Source organism: Dermacentor andersoni, chromosome 10, assembly GCF_023375885.2.
Source record: "Dermacentor andersoni chromosome 10, qqDerAnde1_hic_scaffold, whole genome shotgun sequence".
Taxonomy (NCBI): Eukaryota; Metazoa; Arthropoda; class Arachnida; order Ixodida; family Ixodidae; genus Dermacentor; species Dermacentor andersoni.
This window is the reverse complement of record NC_092823.1, coordinates 137947410-137965664: the sequence shown is the minus strand read 5'-3', so window position 1 is coordinate 137965664 and position 18255 is coordinate 137947410. Positions and strand designations below refer to the sequence as shown.

General features: G+C 56.5%; 2 protein-coding genes and 1 long non-coding RNA gene across 3 annotated transcripts; 1 reads left to right on the top strand and 2 right to left on the bottom strand.

Annotated features, from left to right (window-relative positions):
• Positions 1-1728: 1728 nt before the first annotated feature.
• LOC126520786 (uncharacterized) lies at positions 1729-6970 on the top strand. The gene is made up of 2 exons (XM_072284748.1): positions 1729-2903; positions 6811-6970. Exons 1-2 carry the CDS (start codon positions 1729-1731, stop codon positions 6968-6970), a joined length of 1335 nt encoding a protein of 444 aa, XP_072140849.1.
• A 282-nt stretch (positions 6971-7252) lies between these two features.
• On the bottom strand, positions 7253-15899 carry LOC140213766 (uncharacterized). The gene is made up of 2 exons (XR_011890700.1): positions 13230-15899; positions 7253-8339 (listed from the first exon to the last, which is right to left on the bottom strand). It is a non-coding gene; the product is annotated as an uncharacterized lncRNA (long non-coding RNA).
• LOC126534893 (uncharacterized) lies at positions 11650-13230 on the bottom strand. The gene is made up of 2 exons (XM_050182108.3): positions 12051-13230; positions 11650-11986 (listed from the first exon to the last, which is right to left on the bottom strand). Exons 1-2 carry the CDS (start codon positions 13076-13078, stop codon positions 11650-11652), a joined length of 1365 nt encoding a protein of 454 aa, XP_050038065.3. The 5' UTR covers positions 13079-13230.
• Positions 15900-18255: the final 2356 nt, after the last annotated feature.

Sequence of the window (18255 nt, the reverse complement as noted above, 5' to 3'; positions counted from 1 at the left end):
AGATCCCCATGTGAATCTCGGCGTTCATGTACGCGCATAGTATGGTTTCATGCGCACTACATGAACAACTTCAGCGCGAGGACAACGACGGAGTGAAACGGGGTCAGAATTGAAGGGGACGATTTCGTAGGTCACGTTACTGAGGCGGTGTGTAACCTTGTAGGGACCAAAATACCGGTGAATCAACTTTTCCGAGAGTCCACGGCGACAGATGGGCGTCCAGACCCACACGCAGGCGCCGGTATTGTAATGGACGTCGCGCCGACCCTGGTTGTATCGAAGGGTATCGGTATGCTGTTTGCTCCGGATACCATGCCGAGCAAGCTGGCGTGCCTCTTCGGCTCTTTGTATGAGCTCTTCCACGTGTTCGCTGGTCGGCTATTATCAGTCAGAGGTAGCACGGTGTCAAATGTTGACGTGACGTGGCGCCCGTATACAAGTTCGAATGGCGTAAACTGTGCAGTCTCCTGTACAGCAGTGTTATACGCGAAAGTCACATAGGGTAAGATCTCGTCCCACGTCTTGTGCTCTACGTTGTGGGGATTTGGGGAATTCGACGCGCCATTGCGCGGGCGCATTTCACCCATGTCTGCAATCCTTTTTGCCACGTCGTCCTTGCTCCGAACCAGTTTTGGCGGTGGCGCTCCACTTGCGGCTGGTTCGCGGTGAGGGCGGAGCTAGTGACGTCACGGAGCGGCCCCTGGTGGCTACTGCCGTGACGGTAGCGACGCTCTTGCTCCTTGGGACAGCACCCGGTACGTACATGCTTCCTCTCGTCCGCCGACACCTTTGTGACTAGGACTGAGCTCACGCACGGTGCCTTTGCCCGTGCGGGGAGCGCGTACCTCGTATTGTTCCTATCCCGACGCTAAGCCGAAGAACGGGTGCCTAGTGCTCGCGCGAGGTCGTACCACGCCGAGCCGCACTCATCGGAGGCCCAAGCCGAAGGAGATTGCCCGAGCTCTCCCGAGTTGACCCATCGGTTATCGCGAGAGCGAGTAGCATAGCCGCCGGGACTTTTCCTAGCGGCGCGTCCCAGCTTGAGCCTGTGCTCTCGCAGCGACGTGCTACAGGCGCCCCTAACTGTATTTTCGCCCTTGGTGCGGGACCCCTTTGGTTCCCCGCCGTCCCGGGACTGGGCGTTCGTGCAGTGTTGGGTGCCGTTGGAGACAATAAACGGTTTCCGTCAATTTAGGGCAATACTGTGTTCTTGCGTGCGTCGCTCGGTAGCCCCTCGTGGCCTGAGCTCGCGCGCAGCGGCGCTAGAGGCTGACGGCTGACGCGGCCCTGTGGCTCGCTAAGCTCGAACCCGCGGTGGTCGGTACTCCTGTGAGACCCTAAGCGCCCACACTGGCGCCCAACGCGGATTCAAAGGCTCATTAAGCTTTTGTCTGTGCTTAGCCGAGTCAGTACGCCTTTGCATATTGTACTCGCCGCGTTATGTCTGCTAGGCCTAGTGACCTTTGTCATTTGTTAGGTGACTTTTGCCCTTTGTTACCGCGAGCAGACGCCGCGTTGCTCGATAACGGGGCCAGTGCTCCCCTTGAGCAGCGAACTTATGCACCCTCACCTGTCGCAGCCCCCTGTGGGGACGACAACACTAGGCGCTACGTACCAGCTCCCATTGGAGCAGTAGCGTTGTTTGGGAACGGGGCCAGAGCCCTCCCCGAACAGTGCACACCAGCACATTCGTCTGCCACGATTCCCTTCGGAATGCAAGGCAATGCGATGTCGCAGCGCTCTCGATCGGCTCCCTGTGGAGTTTACGGAGCGCAGCACGGAAACGGGGCCTTAGCCCTCTCCGACGTTTGCCCGCTGGCTGCTCCTCAAATGAGCAGCCAAAACCAGTGGTCTGCCACGGCCCCCTGTGGGGATTACAATGCTGCAGCCACGAATTTCGCTCACTCGTCTCCCTTTGGAGTGCATTCGGTTGTGCCCAGTGGCGCAACCTTCGAGCGCGCACCTGTTTTGTCGACGCTGGCTGCAAGCGGCTTAAGCAATTCACGTATAGCTGCCTCAAGTGGCGGCTGTGAACGACAGCAGGCGCACCCCGCTAGGAGCCCGTTTTGCTCTGGGGCTGGCGGCGCCGCGGCCGGTATCCCTGTGGAAACCGCGCCGCTAATCGAGCTGGACGACTGTTCACCCTTGCTCGGCCACGCCGCTAACGCGCCAACGGTTCCCTTTGGAGCAGGCGCACAGACGCTGTTGCAAAACGCCGCCGAAATGATTCAGTCACTCTCGGGGGCAGTTAAGGCGCTTTCGGCTGTACCGAAATGCGCGCACCCCGCTGTACGGTTGGCAGTCCCGACTTACAGCGGATACGGTGACCTGCTCAGTGCCAGGGATTATTGTGACTCCCTGGTACGCTACCAGATGGCAAATCGTTTGGAGGATCAGGAGGTGCTGGAACGCGTCGTTCCCGTAGCACTTACTGACACGGCGGCTAGGTGGTACCGGCTTTCCGGATACCGTGCAACAACCCTCGAGGAGTTCCGCGTGGCATTCCTGCGCGAATTCCTACCCGCTGACTACCAGAGTAGGATGCGGCGAGAGCTTGAGCTACGTACACAAGCTCCTGACGAGTCGCTTCAGGAGTACGTACGCGCGATGCAAGACCTTTTCTTTGTCGCCGAGCCCAAAGCTTCGAACGAGGAACGCGTCGAACGGGTGATCAGGCAGGCACATCCGACCTTTTCGGCGTACCTGCGCGGCGGCCGCTTCCGAGATTTAGAAGAATTGGCCGCCGAGGCGAAGCGCATTCAAGGCGACATTCTCGCCGCGCGAGCCTATCGCCCACCGCCGCCCGCCAGCGAGGCCCTTGAGCCACGCTGCGCGTGGGGAGGGCCTGTGCCCCTCCCCCAACGGCAACAACCCGGTCAAGCTGCCTTTGCGGCTACAAGCGGGTGTGCATGGGAGCTGAGCGCGCGCGCTCTAGATCCCTACACGTACGGGAGGCGGGCAGCCTGTGCTGCACCACCGCCCGAAATGCATGCGCAGGGACGCACTTCGACCCAACGCATCGCAGATGCGGACGCTCGTGACAACAGGCCCTTTGGTCATGCAGCGAGTCGACCCCGGCAGGGAGCTGAGGCCGCTCCGCCTCGGGAAAGGTACCGCGGCGGAGTGCGCTGTTTTCGCTGCCAACAACGAGGGCATATAGCAAGGGACTGCACCGCGCCCAGGCCTCCTGCGAGGTCGGGAAACGGGAGCGCGGGTCGCTCGTGAAGGCACGAGTGACCGAAACCTTGCTTGTCCCCTCGGCGTACCGAGCAGGTTGTGTTGCTGGGGCGCACGCGCCCTTTATTCCGGTGACCATTGTCGGCCGCGAATTTCCTGCGCTGCTGGACACGGGCGCAAGCGCTTCGTTGTTCGGCGAACAGGTGTTATCCCACTTGCAGAAGCACTCAGTGCGCTTGCGGGATTGCCGAACGACATTCAATCTTGCGAAAGGCGTGGCCCACTCGGCGGGCGCCGCAAGGCTGACTGTCAGGTGGGGAGAGCGAATGAGACGCACGCGTTTCGTTCATCTCCCCGGGCTCAGTGTTCCGGTGATTCTCGGAAGGGACTTTCTCCTTAAAACCGGAATCGTTGTGGACATTGCGAATGGCGGCTATCGCGACGGACCGTTTACGTTGCTAAAGCCGTTCATCAGCCCGCCGGCGTCCGATCTTGCCTGTGCAGATGGGGCGTCGGAAACGTGCCGCGCGCCAAGTTCGGGGGCAAGCCCTCGAGCTGTGCGCTCGCCTGCTAAGACTCCCCTTTGGGAAGGAGAGGCACGGCACGAACCGCGTCGCGCGCAGAATTCGGGGGCAGGCCCCTGCGCTCTGCGCTTGTCGACTCAAAGTCCCCATAGGGATCGAGCGACACGGCACGAAGAGGCACCACATCCTCTGGCCGCCTGTGCGGTTCATTTGGATGATACACAGAAGGCTCGCTTGTCGGCACTGTTATGCCAGCACGAAGAGCTCTTCACCGATCAACCTGGCTGTACCGATTTGGCGAGCCACGCGATCGAAACTGGAGACGCGCTTCCTTTGAAGTGTAACCCCCGGCCCGTCAGCCTGGCCAAGAGGCAGGTGATCGATGGCTTGCTGGACGAGATGCTATCGGCCGACATTATCCGCCGCTCGTACAGCGCCTGGGCGTCTCCAATTGTGTTGGTGCCTAAGAAAGATGGCAGTCATCGCCTGTGCGTAGACTACCGCCGTCTGAACGGAGTGACTCGTAAGGATGCCTATCCGCTCCCCACGATTAACTCCATCGTAGGAACCCTGGGCAGTGCGAGGTACTTTACTACGCTGGATGCCTCCAAAGGTTACCTACAGGTCCGGATGGATCAACGTGACCGGTGCAAGACCGCGTTCACGTCCCACAGAGGGTTATTTGAGTTTACTCGTATGCCCTTTGGTCTATGCAACGGTCCTGCGACCTTTCAGAGACTCATGGACCGCGTCCTCGGGGAAGCAAAGTGGTCATACTGCATGTGCTACCTCGACGACATAGTGATTTATTCACGAACCTTCGAAGAACACTTGGCCCATGTTGCCGATGTGCTCGAGAGGGTAAGGGCCGCCGGGATGACTTTGAATCCTGCGAAAGCCCAACTAGCGCAAACCCGAGTTCAGTTACTGGGGTTTACGCTGGGCGGAGGCTCCATTGAGCCGGACCGGGAGAAACTTCGGGCAATCCTCAATTTCCCCGCGCCCAAGGACGTACGTGGCCTTCGCCGCTTTTTGGGAATGGCCAACTTTTACCGGTCATTCATTCCGTCCTGTGCCCGAGTGCAGGCACCCTTGAGCAAGCTCTTGGGTAAGTCGGCCGCGTGGCAGTGGGGACCTGAGCAGCAGCAGGCCTTTCGCCAACTGTCTAGCGCCATTGCGGAGACAGCGCAGCTCAGACTCCCCGACCTGACCAGACCGTTCGTTGTCCAGACCGACGCGAGCGATCTGGGTTTAGGAGCAGTCCTCCTACAGGAATACGATGGTGTGTTGCAGCCGTTGGCCTTTGCCAGCCGCTCCTTGATTCCGGCAGAGAGGAATTATTCCGTGACCGAGAAGGAGTGCCTCGCTATCGTGTTTGCACTACGTAAGTTCGATGTTTACCTTGATGGGACGAAATTCGTAGTGCAGACGGATCACAGTGCGCTCAGTTGGCTGATGCGGCTCCGTGAGCCTGCGGGCCGGCTGGCGCGCTGGGCTCTCCTGATACAGCATTATGACTTTTCAGTGCAGTATCGAAAGGGGAGCACCAACGTGGTAGCTGACGCGCTATCTCGTGCCCCATTGTGCACCAAGAGCATTCCTCCAGGTGTTACAGCCACTGCCGGTGCCTTTGCGCCAGCAAGCGTCGGGGGCGAAACGAGCGCAGAGAGAGGCGAGTCCGCAAGCGGGCAAACCTGTCATTCCGCTCTCCAGGCAAGCAGCGCGCCGCAAAACGAGCGAGCGGGGGAGCTTCTCGAAAGCGAACCCACGACGCCGTTAGCTGCAGTCCTGAGTGGGGACGAGACCAGACTCCCCTTTGGAAGAATTGGAATCGCATTCAGCAGGCAAGAGCTACTGAAGGCCCAGCAAACTGATCCGTTTTGTCGCGGAGTGAGCGACGGTCTCAGGGAGACGGAGCGCCGAGACGCTGCTGGTAGTGCGGCGGGCGCAGGGGGACCGGAACCAGCGTGTGTCGCTGGGTCCCCCGCGGATTCATATTTGCTGGATCACGATGGGCTCCTGCTGAAATACATAGCCACCGATGACGAGGCTGTGGACCCGTTTAAGGTGGTTATCCCCAAGAGTCTGAGAAGCGCACTGTTGCGATCATCTCATGACGAACCCTTGGCCGGTCATTTGAGTGGCTCCAAAGTTTTTGCGAAACTAAGCCAAACTGTGACCTGGCCTGGCATAAAGCGTGACATTTTTCGCTATTGCCGTTCCTGCCATGTCTGTCAAACGGTGAAATCAAGGGGTGGCAAGCCGCCCGGGTTGATGAAACCAATTGACAGTGAGCGTCCGTGGCAAGTGGCCACCTGCGATCTTATGGGGCCTTTCCCCAGGAGTAAGCAGGGGTTCACACACCTGATGGTAGTCGTCGATCATTTTTCGAAATGGGTGGAGTTGTTTCCGCTTCGAAAAGTGACCGCGCGAGCGGTGCTGGAGAGGCTACAGGAAGTTTTTGTCGGTTCGGCTTTCCGAAAAGACTAATTACGGACAACGCGTCCTATTTCACTGCTCGGGTGTTTGGTGCTACGTGCCGTTCCCTGGGAATTAATCACTGCACCACGTCGCCCTACCATCCCCAGTCCAATTTGACGGAGAGGGTCAATAGAACCCTCAAACCAATGTTGGCGGCCTTTGCCGTGAGTCAAAAGGATTGGGCAGACCACTTGAGTGAGCTCGCGTTCGCAATCCGAACCGCCGAGAATCGCTCGACTGGTTTCTCTCCCGCTTTCCTCAATTTTGGAAGGGAGCTGGCAAATCCGGTGACCAGTGTCATTCAATGTCAGCTTGGGGATGAGGAGGCGCCGGCAGACTGTTCTGCGTACGCTTCAGCACTTCGGGACAGGCTTTGTCGGGCTCTCTGTAGAGCAAGGCAGAGTTTGACTTCGGCCAGGGCCCAGCAGAAGGCTCAGTACGACCGGAAGCATCGCCATCTTTCATTTAAGGTAGGTGATTTAGTCCTGAAGCGCAACCACGCTCTTAGCGACGCGAGCAAGGGGTTCTCAGCCTCGCTCGCTCCTAAGTGGCTTGGTCCGTACCGAGTAGAGAAAGTTTGGTCTCCGCTCGCGTACTTGCTGAAGGATTCCCCTTCGGGAAAACTCAGCCGTGCCCATATCGCCGACCTGAAAGCCTTTGCGTCGCGGTCCGACGAGCTCGCGCCGGTGCCCAGTGGCACCACGCGCAAGCAACAGGGCACACCCGGCGCGAAGGACCGCATTCGGACCACGCACCGGTACAAGCTGAGGAAACGGTCACCTGTGTGATATCGCGCCTCACGGCGGACTCTTTCCGCCATCGAAGGCCCTCAGTAATATTGCTTAGCCTCAGTGGGTTAGCTTCTTTGCGGCCAGTGCACGAAAAGAAGCTGGCCCCAGCCCAGCTTTCTGCTAATGTTGTTAGCAGTGTGTTGTAGCAGTGTGCATTTTTATTTTTATTTTTATTTGGTGAGCATGCTGAGTGTAATTATTGTGTTAATGTTTGAAGGCCCCTCGCCTTCGCTCAGGGGGTCCGCGAGCCGCTACCAGCACGACAGAGGACCAGTGGCGCAAAGAACAAAAACCGTTTTAATTTACGATAGAACGTAACACTCAAAATTACCGCAGCCTCGCGGCCAATAGCAGAAAAGAACAAGGCAAAGAAGCAAGCAGTAAATAAGCAAAGCAGCAAAAAGCAGCAAAAGCAAAGAAGCAAGCAGCAAAACAGCGAAGCAACAAAATATACAAGCCAAAGGGAGCGACGAAAGAACGGCCGCTACAAACCATCAACCGACACAATCTTTCGGGCGATAACAGAATTAAAGCGCAGAAAGCACGCAAGCACCGAACCAGGCGCGCAGATAGTCCCACAAGCGAACAACAAGAACACTCTTTCATGCAGACACAATACAAAGACGCTTTTCCCCCTGCTCTGTAGCACGCTCGGACAGAAACCTAGACGGGCCACGCCCCACCAGCGCCTCCCCAGGCCCGCGCCCCGCAAAAAGCCACGAGTGCAGTCTCCGCTGCCTTCTTATCGGGCAGCCGCCTTCCCGGCAGTCCCCGCGCGAGTTCTTACGATACCGCGATCGATGCGCATGCTCCATGCGACGAGTGCCGTTGTGGCGCGCGTTTTAAAGGCTTCCCCCGTGCGCGCTGCAGAGAGGGCCAAGGGCCCGACACTCCCCCCCGTACAAGACCGGACACCCGCCTGGGTGTCCAACGACACTATGTAACGACACTATGTAACGACACTATGTAACGACACTATGTAACGACACTATGTAACGACACTATGTAACGACACTATGTAACGACACTATGTAACGACACTATGTAACGACACTATGTAACGACACTATGTCCAACCGCACCATGCATCGTCCTAGTCGAGTACATCACGGCTTTTGCGAAGCAAAATGTTCGGGGCAGTTGGCACGCGATGGGCTGGAATGGTGTCTGGCGTCGTTCGGTGCTCCCCGTGACGGCCCCAGTTGCGCTCAAGGCGTGCGCTCCTTCAGAGTCAATGCACTTTTCGCCCAACCAACGCTAGCGCACATCGGTCGCCCCGGTGAGAGGCCGACGACGTAGGTGATGTTTCGATGGGCCGCCGTGGCAGCCAGGCTGGTCACATTCGCTGGAGTGGTAGCATGGCATTCTGCGTAAGGCGAGGATATCCAAGGACAGCAAATGTAAAAAGAAGTCGCGATTAACAGATAACGGACGTAGGGTACAGCCGCGTTAACTGCTGGACTCGTGGTAAAGGCTAACTGCTGTCCGATGGGCGCTCGTAGTACGCTTTGAGATCGTGCAAGCTTACGGGCCCTATTACTCTGCTGCCGTGTTTTTCCCGCAAGAGGTACACCAAACTAGAAATACGTTTCGCGATCACGTAAGGGCCATCCCATCTAGGCGCGAGGGAAGCAGCAAACCCTTTTGCAGCATCGCTGAGTGGGTGCGTGCGGCGGAGCACTTCGTCGCCGACCGCGAACTCCAGGGCCCGCCTGCCTTTGTTGTACTGATTGCCATGTTCCAGGCGGGCAAGGTCCAAGTTTTCCCTGGCCTCCTTCAGAGTGTGGGCCAGGCGGCTGGAAAGAGTTTGTGTGAACGTGGAGTAATTGCAAGTTGGTAATTCAGAGCCGTTGGTGAATGCATGCTCAATAGGAAACCGGAGCTCGCGACCGAGAAGAATAGCCGCTGGCGTAAACCCTGTCGACCGGTTTACTGTGGTCCTTGTGGCGAAAGCCATCTCCTGGATACGAACGTCCCAGTCCTTGTGCCGCTCGGTGAAAGCCACCAGCATTGTTTTAAGGTTTCTGTTGACACGCTCCGTGATGTTGGCTTGAGGGTGGTATGGTGTCGTCCTTTTGTGCTGCACGCCAAGAGCTTTGCAAGTGTCAACGAATATCCTGCCTGTGAAATATGTGGCATTGTCTGTGATAAGCTGCGCTGGGAAACCGAAACGGGTGAACGCTTCCAACAACCTATCCCAGATTATCTTAGAATCCAGCTTGCGCAGCGGGTACAGCTCTACCCATTTGGAGAAATGGTCAGTGACCACTAACAAGTATCGATTCCCTTTAGCTGACCTGGGGTATGGGCCCATAACATCACATGCCACAATTTCCCATGGGTATCGACTCTCAACTGGTTGCATGAAGCCCGGTGGCTTCCCTCCCCTCGGTTTCACGGTCTGGCAGGTAGGACATGTGCGAACGTATCTAAAGACATCCTTTCTCATGTGCGGCCATGTCGCGACGCGACACAACTTCTCGAATGTTTTCTTGCCGTCGCTATGACCGGCGAGCCGGGTGTCATGAAAGTACTCTAGAAAAGGCTTGCGCAGCTTCCTAGGCACAACGACACGGAATGGGGACTCACCGCAATCCGTATCGGCAGCAGGTATATACCGCAAGAGCAGGCCATCGTCTGCTTGCATGTAGCAGTCGTAGTTGCCGTTACCGGCAGGGTTGGCGCCGCCCAGTGCCTTGCGTATCAAGTTGCACTGGTCGTCGCTTAGCTGGGCGTCGAGTAGCTGCTGGCGGGAGATCAGTGTTCCCCAGGCGTCCACAGGCACTGCCACAGCCAGGACTTCGGGTGCCGGCTCGCCATCCCCAGAGAGTGGTGCTCGGGACAGGGCGTCCGCTACCTTGTTGAAGGTGCCTTTCCTGTATTCTACTCTGTAATTATATTTCTGAAGAGAGAGGGCCCAACGGGCTAAACGGCCGGCTGGGTTTTGTAGCTTTGACAGCCACGTCAGCGCCTGGTGGTCAGTCTGAATAGTAAAGTCAGCCCCATCCAGATACATGTCAAATTTCTTTAGTGCAAATACAATTGCTAGGCACTCTTTCTCTGTTACGGTATAGTTCCGCTCCGCTCCTGTGAGAGTGCGACTTGCAAAAGCCAGAGGGTGAAGCTTTCCTTGGTGCTTCTGAAGCAAGACTGCGCCGATGCCATACTCACTTGCATCGGTCTGCACGGTGAATGGCAGGTTGAGGTCGGGAAGCAGCAGACGTGCGGTATCGGCGATAGCCGATGACAGAGCCCGAAATGATCCCTGCTCCACGTCAGTCCAGTGCCAACTGGCACCTTTCCGTAGGAGCTGGTGGAGAGGTCTTGCCAGGTCAGCGCAGTTGGGGATAAAGTGGCGGTAGAAGCCCACCATGCCCAAATACCGCTGCAGGCTCTTGACGTCGGTTGGTGGTGGAAGCTGCAGTATAGCCCGGAGTTTCTCCTCGTCAGGTCGGAATGTGCCTTGCTCGACGATGAAACCTAGGAGGTTGATTCTGGGCGAAACCAGTTGAACTTTCCGGGGGTTAATGGTGATGCCTGCAGCCTGCATTCGTTGTAAAACGGTGGTTAGGTGAAGGAGATGCTCCTCCAGGGTATTCGAGAACACTACCACGTCATCCATGTAAGCCATTGCGTAATTGAACTTGGCGTCTTGAAGCACAATATCTATTACACGTTGAAAGGTTGCAGGTGAATTGCACAAACCGAAAGGCAATCGGACAAATTCGAACAGTCCCCGATGGCAAGTGAATGCAGTCTTGGCAATATCGCAGGGGGCGATCGGAATTTGCAGGAAGCCCCTGCTGCAGTCTAAAGTAGTGAAGAACTTTGCGGACCCAAGCGAATACATCACTGAATCGATTGATGGGAAGGGGTACGAGTCTCGAACTGTGACAGCGTTCAACCGACGGTAGTCGACACACAACCGCGCCGTGCCATCTTTCTTAGGTGCTAGTACAACTGGGAATGCCCAGGGGCTCTTAGACGGTCTTACTGCACCGGTAGCGATCATTTCGTCTAGCGCACTATCAAGAAGTGCTCGCTTGTGGATGCTCAGGGGCCGCGGGTTGAAACGAATTGGGCGGGCGCCTCCGGTGTCTATCCTATGAGTCAGCACATTAACGCTGCCAGGAGCTTCCGTGAACATTTCTGCAAATGGTTTAAGCGCTGTCTCGATTTTGGTCTTCTCCGCCGGAGATCCTGTGAAGGACTTCAGAACAGTGAGAATACCACTACCAGTCTCGGATACCGCAGATATATTGGTGGAAAACAGATTTGTCTGTGGTTCTCTTGGCTTACTCATGAACTTGAGTGGATGTGCATGCATGCCATACTGGTAGGTGCCTTTAGACAGATCGAGAACGATTCCTGCTTTGGCTATGAAGTTACGGCCCAAAATCACGGGACAAGAAAGTCCTGGAAGGTGTAGGAAGCGTTGCCGGAATTTTTTATCATTCATGGTAACCGTTAACCGGGCTGCTGACGTAGCGGACGCAACGTGAGCGGATGCCATGCGAAGGGTCGTGTTTACACTTCGTAACTGTAGACGTTTCGTCTCGCAGGCGCTTCTCACACGGTCGCCGAAAACGGAAACGGCAGAGCCGGTGTCTAAAATAGCAGGTACTTCTATTCCGGCCATTCTGACCGCTACCAATGGTGTTTTGTCAAGGTGGTCGTCAAGAAGACTGAACGTGGACGGCAAAGACCTCACCATTTGTCCGAGATCCTGGGCCTTCGATCTGGGGGGGTGACACCTTTCCGGTACAGCTACTACCGTTGATGCCGGTGGTGATTTGAGTGTGAGGAGCTGTTTCTGTCCCCCTCTCCGCTGCCGAGGTTGTCCGCGGCTCAGCGCCGTGACAGCAGGATGGTGAGACGACCAAAACACCCGGCTTTTCGTAGTCTTGGAAACGCCTGCCCCCGCTCGGTGCTTGACAGCCGCTGCAAGATGCTTCGATGTTGCGAGTAACACCGCGTGAGGGTCGGCTGCTGCCGGAGAGGGCGTCCCGGAGCCTGCATGTTGCGAGGGGACGTCGGGGCGCGGTAGGTCGTTGGCCGGCGACTGGTAGTTGCTCACCACCGCCGGCCCTCGTCGTTTCCCTGCTGGCGGGAGCCAGGTGGGCTCGGGCACTGGCTCTTGTAGTGGCCTCGTCCCCCACACTGGAAGCAGACTGGAATGTTCCTGCGTGTATCTTCTGCGCCTGATTGGGCGGCAGCCGCTACAGGCCTGCTGCGGCCCCGAGTGCCTCGCAACGTTGTTGCAGGTTCCCGGACCGGAGGCCGGAAAGGTACCTGGGTGGCAAGGGTGCGGTGAATAAATGGATCCAGCGCCCTTGGAGGCGGTACGATATCCCCCGGGCTTGCAAATGCAGAACCGCGCCACGCGCAAGACGGTTCTAGGGAGGCTTGAGGCGGGGGTGGAGGCTGGTAAGTTAGCTCTGCCAACATCGCCGCCTGAATATCGGACGCCGCTTGGGCGAGATCGTCAAGTGAAGAGAAGGTGCGGCCCCTTAGATAAGCCTGGAAGCGTGGGTGAGATTGCCGGATTGCCCGGGTGACTCTTTCTGTTTCAGGTGCTGAAGGGTCTGCGCGCTCGTAAAGCTCCTGAAAGGACCGTATGTATTCTTGGAGGCTTTCCTCCTCCGCCTGACTACGGGCGCGAAGCTCGTCTTTTATGCGGACAACGTAGTCGGGGGGGAGGAATTCTGCTCGCAGAAGCTGCTCAAAGTGCGCCCAACTTTGGAATGACTGGCGACGACGCCAGCGGGCGGCGGACCCAGTCAGGGCGACGGGCAAAACGCGCTGAAGAAGAACGTCATCCGTAATGGCTTGCGCATTGCGGTAATCTTCCATTTCCTGAAGGAAGTCCGCCACCGATTTCGTATCTGTGTGCCCTTCATATGTAGGCACAGCGAGCTGCAAATGGAAACTGGCTGCTGGAGTTATGTTTGTCTGATGCTCGAGCAGCGCGGTCAGCTGGGCAATAATGCTGCACATATCTTGTGCGGGCGCACCCTGGTCCTTCTTATCCGGCATCGTACTAGTGGATTTGAGAGAATGATTTTCAACCGCGCTCTTCTTGACATTACCCGAACGTAGGTGCATTAAAATGCCGGCGGTGCATCTTTGGCGTTGAAATTGAGCGGGCAAAGCGGTCCGACGGAATGGTCAAGCGGTTCTGCGGAGGCAGGATGGCGCGGAATAGCGGGGCGCAAGGAAAGCGAGAGGTTGAATAAGAAACGTTCAGTGAGCTTACGCCGGTCAGAGGGATTGGGTACAGATGCATGAGCTGTGGGACCCGATGTCGGAGCGAAACAAGAAGGCCCAGGGGGGAGTGCCAGCTGTCTTGAGATGGGGGCGGTTCCCTCGTTCCCGTGCTCGTGGTCCCTGCGGTGCGGAAGCGTACTCCAGAACAAAAAAGAAAAAACGAGAAGAAAACCACGTTGGGCGCCAGATGAAGGCCCCTCGCCTTCGCTCAGGGGGTCCGCGAGCCGCTACCAGCACGACAGAGGACCAGTGGCGCAAAGAACAAAAACCGTTTTAATTTACGATAGAACGTAACACTCAAAATTACCGCAGCCTCGCGGCCAATAGCAGAAAAGAACAAGGCAAAGAAGCAAGCAGTAAATAAGCAAAGCAGCAAAAAGCAGCAAAAGCAAAGAAGCAAGCAGCAAAACAGCGAAGCAACAAAATATACAAGCCAAAGGGAGCGACGAAAGAACGGCCGCTACAAACCATCAACCGACACAATCTTTCGGGCGATAACAGAATTAAAGCGCAGAAAGCACGCAAGCACCGAACCAGGCGCGCAGATAGTCCCACAAGCGAACAACAAGAACACTCTTTCATGCAGACACAATACAAAGACGCTTTTCCCCCTGCTCTGTAGCACGCTCGGACAGAAACCTAGACGGGCCACGCCCCACCAGCGCCTCCCCAGGCCCGCGCCCCGCAAAAAGCCACGAGTGCAGTCTCCGCTGCCTTCTTATCGGGCAGCCGCCTTCCCGGCAGTCCCCGCGCGAGTTCTTACGATACCGCGATCGATGCGCATGCTCCATGCGACGAGTGCCGTTGTGGCGCGCGTTTTAAAGGCTTCCCCCGTGCGCGCTGCAGAGAGGGCCAAGGGCCCGACATGTTTTAAGTCTACAGTTGTATAGTTCATTTTTTTTTTGTAATTTGTAACTTGTTTTCTTCTGTTCTTTTTTTTCTCTCTTCTCGTTTTCGCTTTTTTTACCTTTTTCTTTTGCCAAGAAGGGGGTCATGTCGTGTCGTGTCGTGTGTAATTGGCGTGTCGTGCAGCGCGGGGGGGTGACAATGGTCACGTTGCCTCGTTGGTGCGGGGGAGAGGGAAGCTTCGACCCTGAATCGGCGCGGCGTGTTGTGAACAACGGGCGGCATGGCGGACGTTGAGGAGTGATGCGCGGTACCACGAGGAGAGTGTGCGCGTGCGTGTGTGTGTGCGTGCGTGCGTGCGTGGAGGCCGTTGCTCGTTGCCGCATCAACTCCATCGGATCGCCGCGGATACCGATGGTGGACGGGACCCTATGACATCACGCCAGGAGCTCGGCTCTCTGCAGTCGCCGACGCCGTCCGAACGCCCTGCAACCGCCGCTGTGGCTGCTCATCCATCCTGCATACGGCGGCGTGGCCAGCTGACCTGGCAGTGTCCTGACCCGTCCACCTGGAGTTCGGGACCACCACCACCACGAAAGCGGCACTCATCGGGCTCGCCGGCAACTTCGACGGAACAACGGTGAGCCCGTTCCTGCGTTAACGTGGCCTGCAACCAAGCCTACGCTCGCAGCTCCCGCGACTTCGGCCACCGCCCTAGCCACAGAACTATACGCGCCGCGTTCTCTTCGCACCCCTGGACATTGCCCCGCGCTAGCAGCAGACTCTTTTGTTAATATTTCTTCCCCCCTTCGCGGCGTCATTTTCTTGTATTTTAGAGTGTATGATCTTTTATTTATTATTTTTCCAGTATCATTGTATGTATGTTTTTTTTGTACGCATAGTGCTTGCTGGGCTGAGGTAGCAATTAGCTAGTGCATGAAAGGCTCAGTTGTCTTTGATGCATTAGCCCCTACCAGCTTCTTCGCCAGACTGGTAGGGGGGCAATTAAGGAGAGGAGGATGTGGGGATTTGGGGAATTCGACGCGCCATTGCGCGGGCGCATTTCACCCATGTCTGCAATCCTTTTTGCCACGTCGTCCTTGCTCCGAACCAGTTTTGGCGGTGGCGCTCCACTTGCGGCTGGTTCGCGGTGAGGGCGGAGCTAGTGACGTCACGGAGCGGCCCCTGGTGGCTACTGCCGTGACGGTAGCGACGCTCTTGCTCCTTGGGACAGCACCCGGTACGTACATGCTTCCTCTCGTCCGCCGACACCTTTGTGACTAGGACTGAGCTCACGCACGGTGCCTTTGCCCGTGCGGGGAGCGCGTACCTCGTATTGTTCCTATCCCGACGCTAAGCCGAAGAACGGGTGCCTAGTGCTCGCGCGAGGTCGTACCACGCCGAGCCGCACTCATCGGAGGCCCAAGCCGAAGGAGATTGCCCGAGCTCTCCCGAGTTGACCCATCGGTTATCGCGAGAGCGAGTAGCATAGCCGCCGGGACTTTTCCTAGCGGCGCGTCCCAGCTTGAGCCTGTGCTCTCGCAGCGACGTGCTACAGGCGCCCCTAACTGTATTTTCGCCCTTGGTGCGGGACCCCTTTGGTTCCCCGCCGTCCCGGGACTGGGCGTTCGTGCAGTGTTGGGTGCCGTTGGAGACAATAAACGGTTTCCGTCAATTTAGGGCAATACTGTGTTCTTGCGTGCGTCGCTCGGTAGCCCCTCGTGGCCTGAGCTCGCGCGCAGCGGCGCTAGAGGCTGACGGCTGACGCGGCCCTGTGGCTCGCTAAGCTCGAACCCGCGGTGGTCGGTACTCCTGTGAGACCCTAAGCGCCCACAACGTCGACATACATGGAGAGCATATCAGCCAGCGTTCTATTCAGACATTCCGGTAATCCATTGGTTTGAGGGTAATACGCACTGCTCTTGCGGGTAGGACTATGCGTCAGCTGGAGAACGTCCTACATAAGTTCCGCTGTAAATGCTGTACCGCGGTCGGCGATGAAAGCAGACGGTGCACGATGTCGTAGTACGATGTGGCGTACAAAGAACTTGGCCACTTCATACGAATTTGCTTGTGGAATAGCTTCGGTTTCGGTGTACCGGGTTAAGTAGTCGGTAGCGACGACTATCCATCTTTGCGCGAAGAGGTCACTGGGAATGGCCCAAGTAGATCCATTCCTATTTGTTGAAACGGTGCTTGAGGAGGGTCCACAGGATGGAGAAAGCCAGCCGGTTTAACTGGTGGTTTCTTGCGGCGCTGACAATCGCGGCAGGTCTTCATGTACCGTTGCACAGAAGAATAAAGCTGGGGCCAGCAATACTTCTGTCGTATCCTTGCGAATTCCAGGTGTGCCGCGCATGGATCATCATGGCAGGCTTGCAATATATCTTGGCGTAGCGCCGACGGCACGACAAGGAGGTACGAATTGGGGCCGCTTCCGCAGTTTTTCCTGTAAAGGACGTTGTTGTGCAAGTAGTATGATGATAAGCCGCGCACGAACGAGCGGGGTAGAACACCTTCAACTCCTTGGAGGTGCTCGATCAGCGGCAGCAGCTCCGCGTGAGCGCACTGGTGTTCAGCCATATTTATGGCGTCGATAACGCCGACAAATGGCAAGTCATGGTCAGGGTGCGATGACGTCGTAGGGAGTGGTGCGCGTGACAAACAGTCAGCGTCACTGTGCTTCCTTCCAGATGGGTAGACAACTGTAATATCGTACTCTTGTAAGCGCAGGCTCCAGCGGGCTAGTCTGCCTGAGGGATCCTTGAGGTTGGCAAGCCAGGACAGGGCGTGGTGATCGCTGACAGCCTTAAAGGGTCTACCATACAAGTAGGGTCGGAATTTACCAATTGCCCACACAACCACTAAGCATTCTTTTTCAGTTGTTGAGTAGTTTTTCTCAGCCTTGGTGAGACTGAGGCTTGCATAAGCAATGGCGCATTCCGCACCAGCTTGCCACTGCACAAGACCTGCGCCGAGACCCGCATTGCTGGCGTCAGTATGAATTTCAGTGTCAGCGTCTTTGTCGAAATGAGCAAGTATTGGGGCCTCTTGCAAATGCTAGCGCAATTCATTGAATGACTGCTGCTGCTCGTGCGCCCAAATGGAAGGCGCATCGTCGCGTGTAAGCCGTGTCAGAGGCTCAGCAATTCTCGAGAATCCCTCGACGAAGCGCCTATAATATGCGCACAAACCAAGGAAGCGTTGGACAGCCTTCTTGTCTGTGGGTGGTGAAAACTCGGCGACGGCAGCTAACTTGTCGGGGTCTGGTCGGACGCCTTGAGGACCAATGACATGGCCAAGAAATTTGAGCTCTTGGAACCCGAAGTAGCATTTTTCAGGCTTGATGGTGAGGCCGGCAGTATGGATCGCAGCGAGGACACTCTCGAATCGTGTGAGATGTTCGTCAAACGTGCTAGAGAACACGACGACGTCGTCCAAGTATACGAGGCAGGTTTGCCATTTGAGTTGAGCAAGCACGGTATCCACCATCCGGTGAAAGGTGGCAGGTGCGGAACAGAGACAGAAGGGGAGAACTTTGAACTCATAAAGCCCGTCAGGTGTCACAAACGCTGTTTTCTCACGATCCTGTTCATCAACTTCGCTTTGCCAATACCCTGATTTAAGATCCAACGAAGAAAAAAAAACTTGGCATGTTGTAGACGATCCAATGCGTCGTCGATGCGTGGCAATGGATAAACATCGTGCTTGGTGACATGGTTCAACCTTCTGTAATCTACACAGAAGCGTAGTGTGTTGTCTTTCTTTCTGACTAACACTACAGGGGAGGCCCGCGGGCTGGTGGACGGCTGGATCACGTCGTCTTGGAGCATCTCTTTCAATTGATGCTTGATCGCTTCCCTTTCCACTGGAGACACTCTGTAAGGATGCTGACGAACAGGACGTGCGGACTCGTCCGTAATAATGCGGTGCTTTGTGATGGACGTGCGCCGCACTTTGGATGACGTTGAAAAACAGTGCGCAAATTCATTCACGAGACTCAGTAGACGGCCTTTCTGATGGTCTGGCAGAGTGGCGTTAACGTGAATCCATTCTTTTAGACTGGGTACCTCAGATTGCTGAGACGATGTGGTTTCCAACGTGGCAGTGTCAATACCATCAGTGATTTCGCGAAGAAATGCGATTGTCGTACATGCCGATACTCGTTG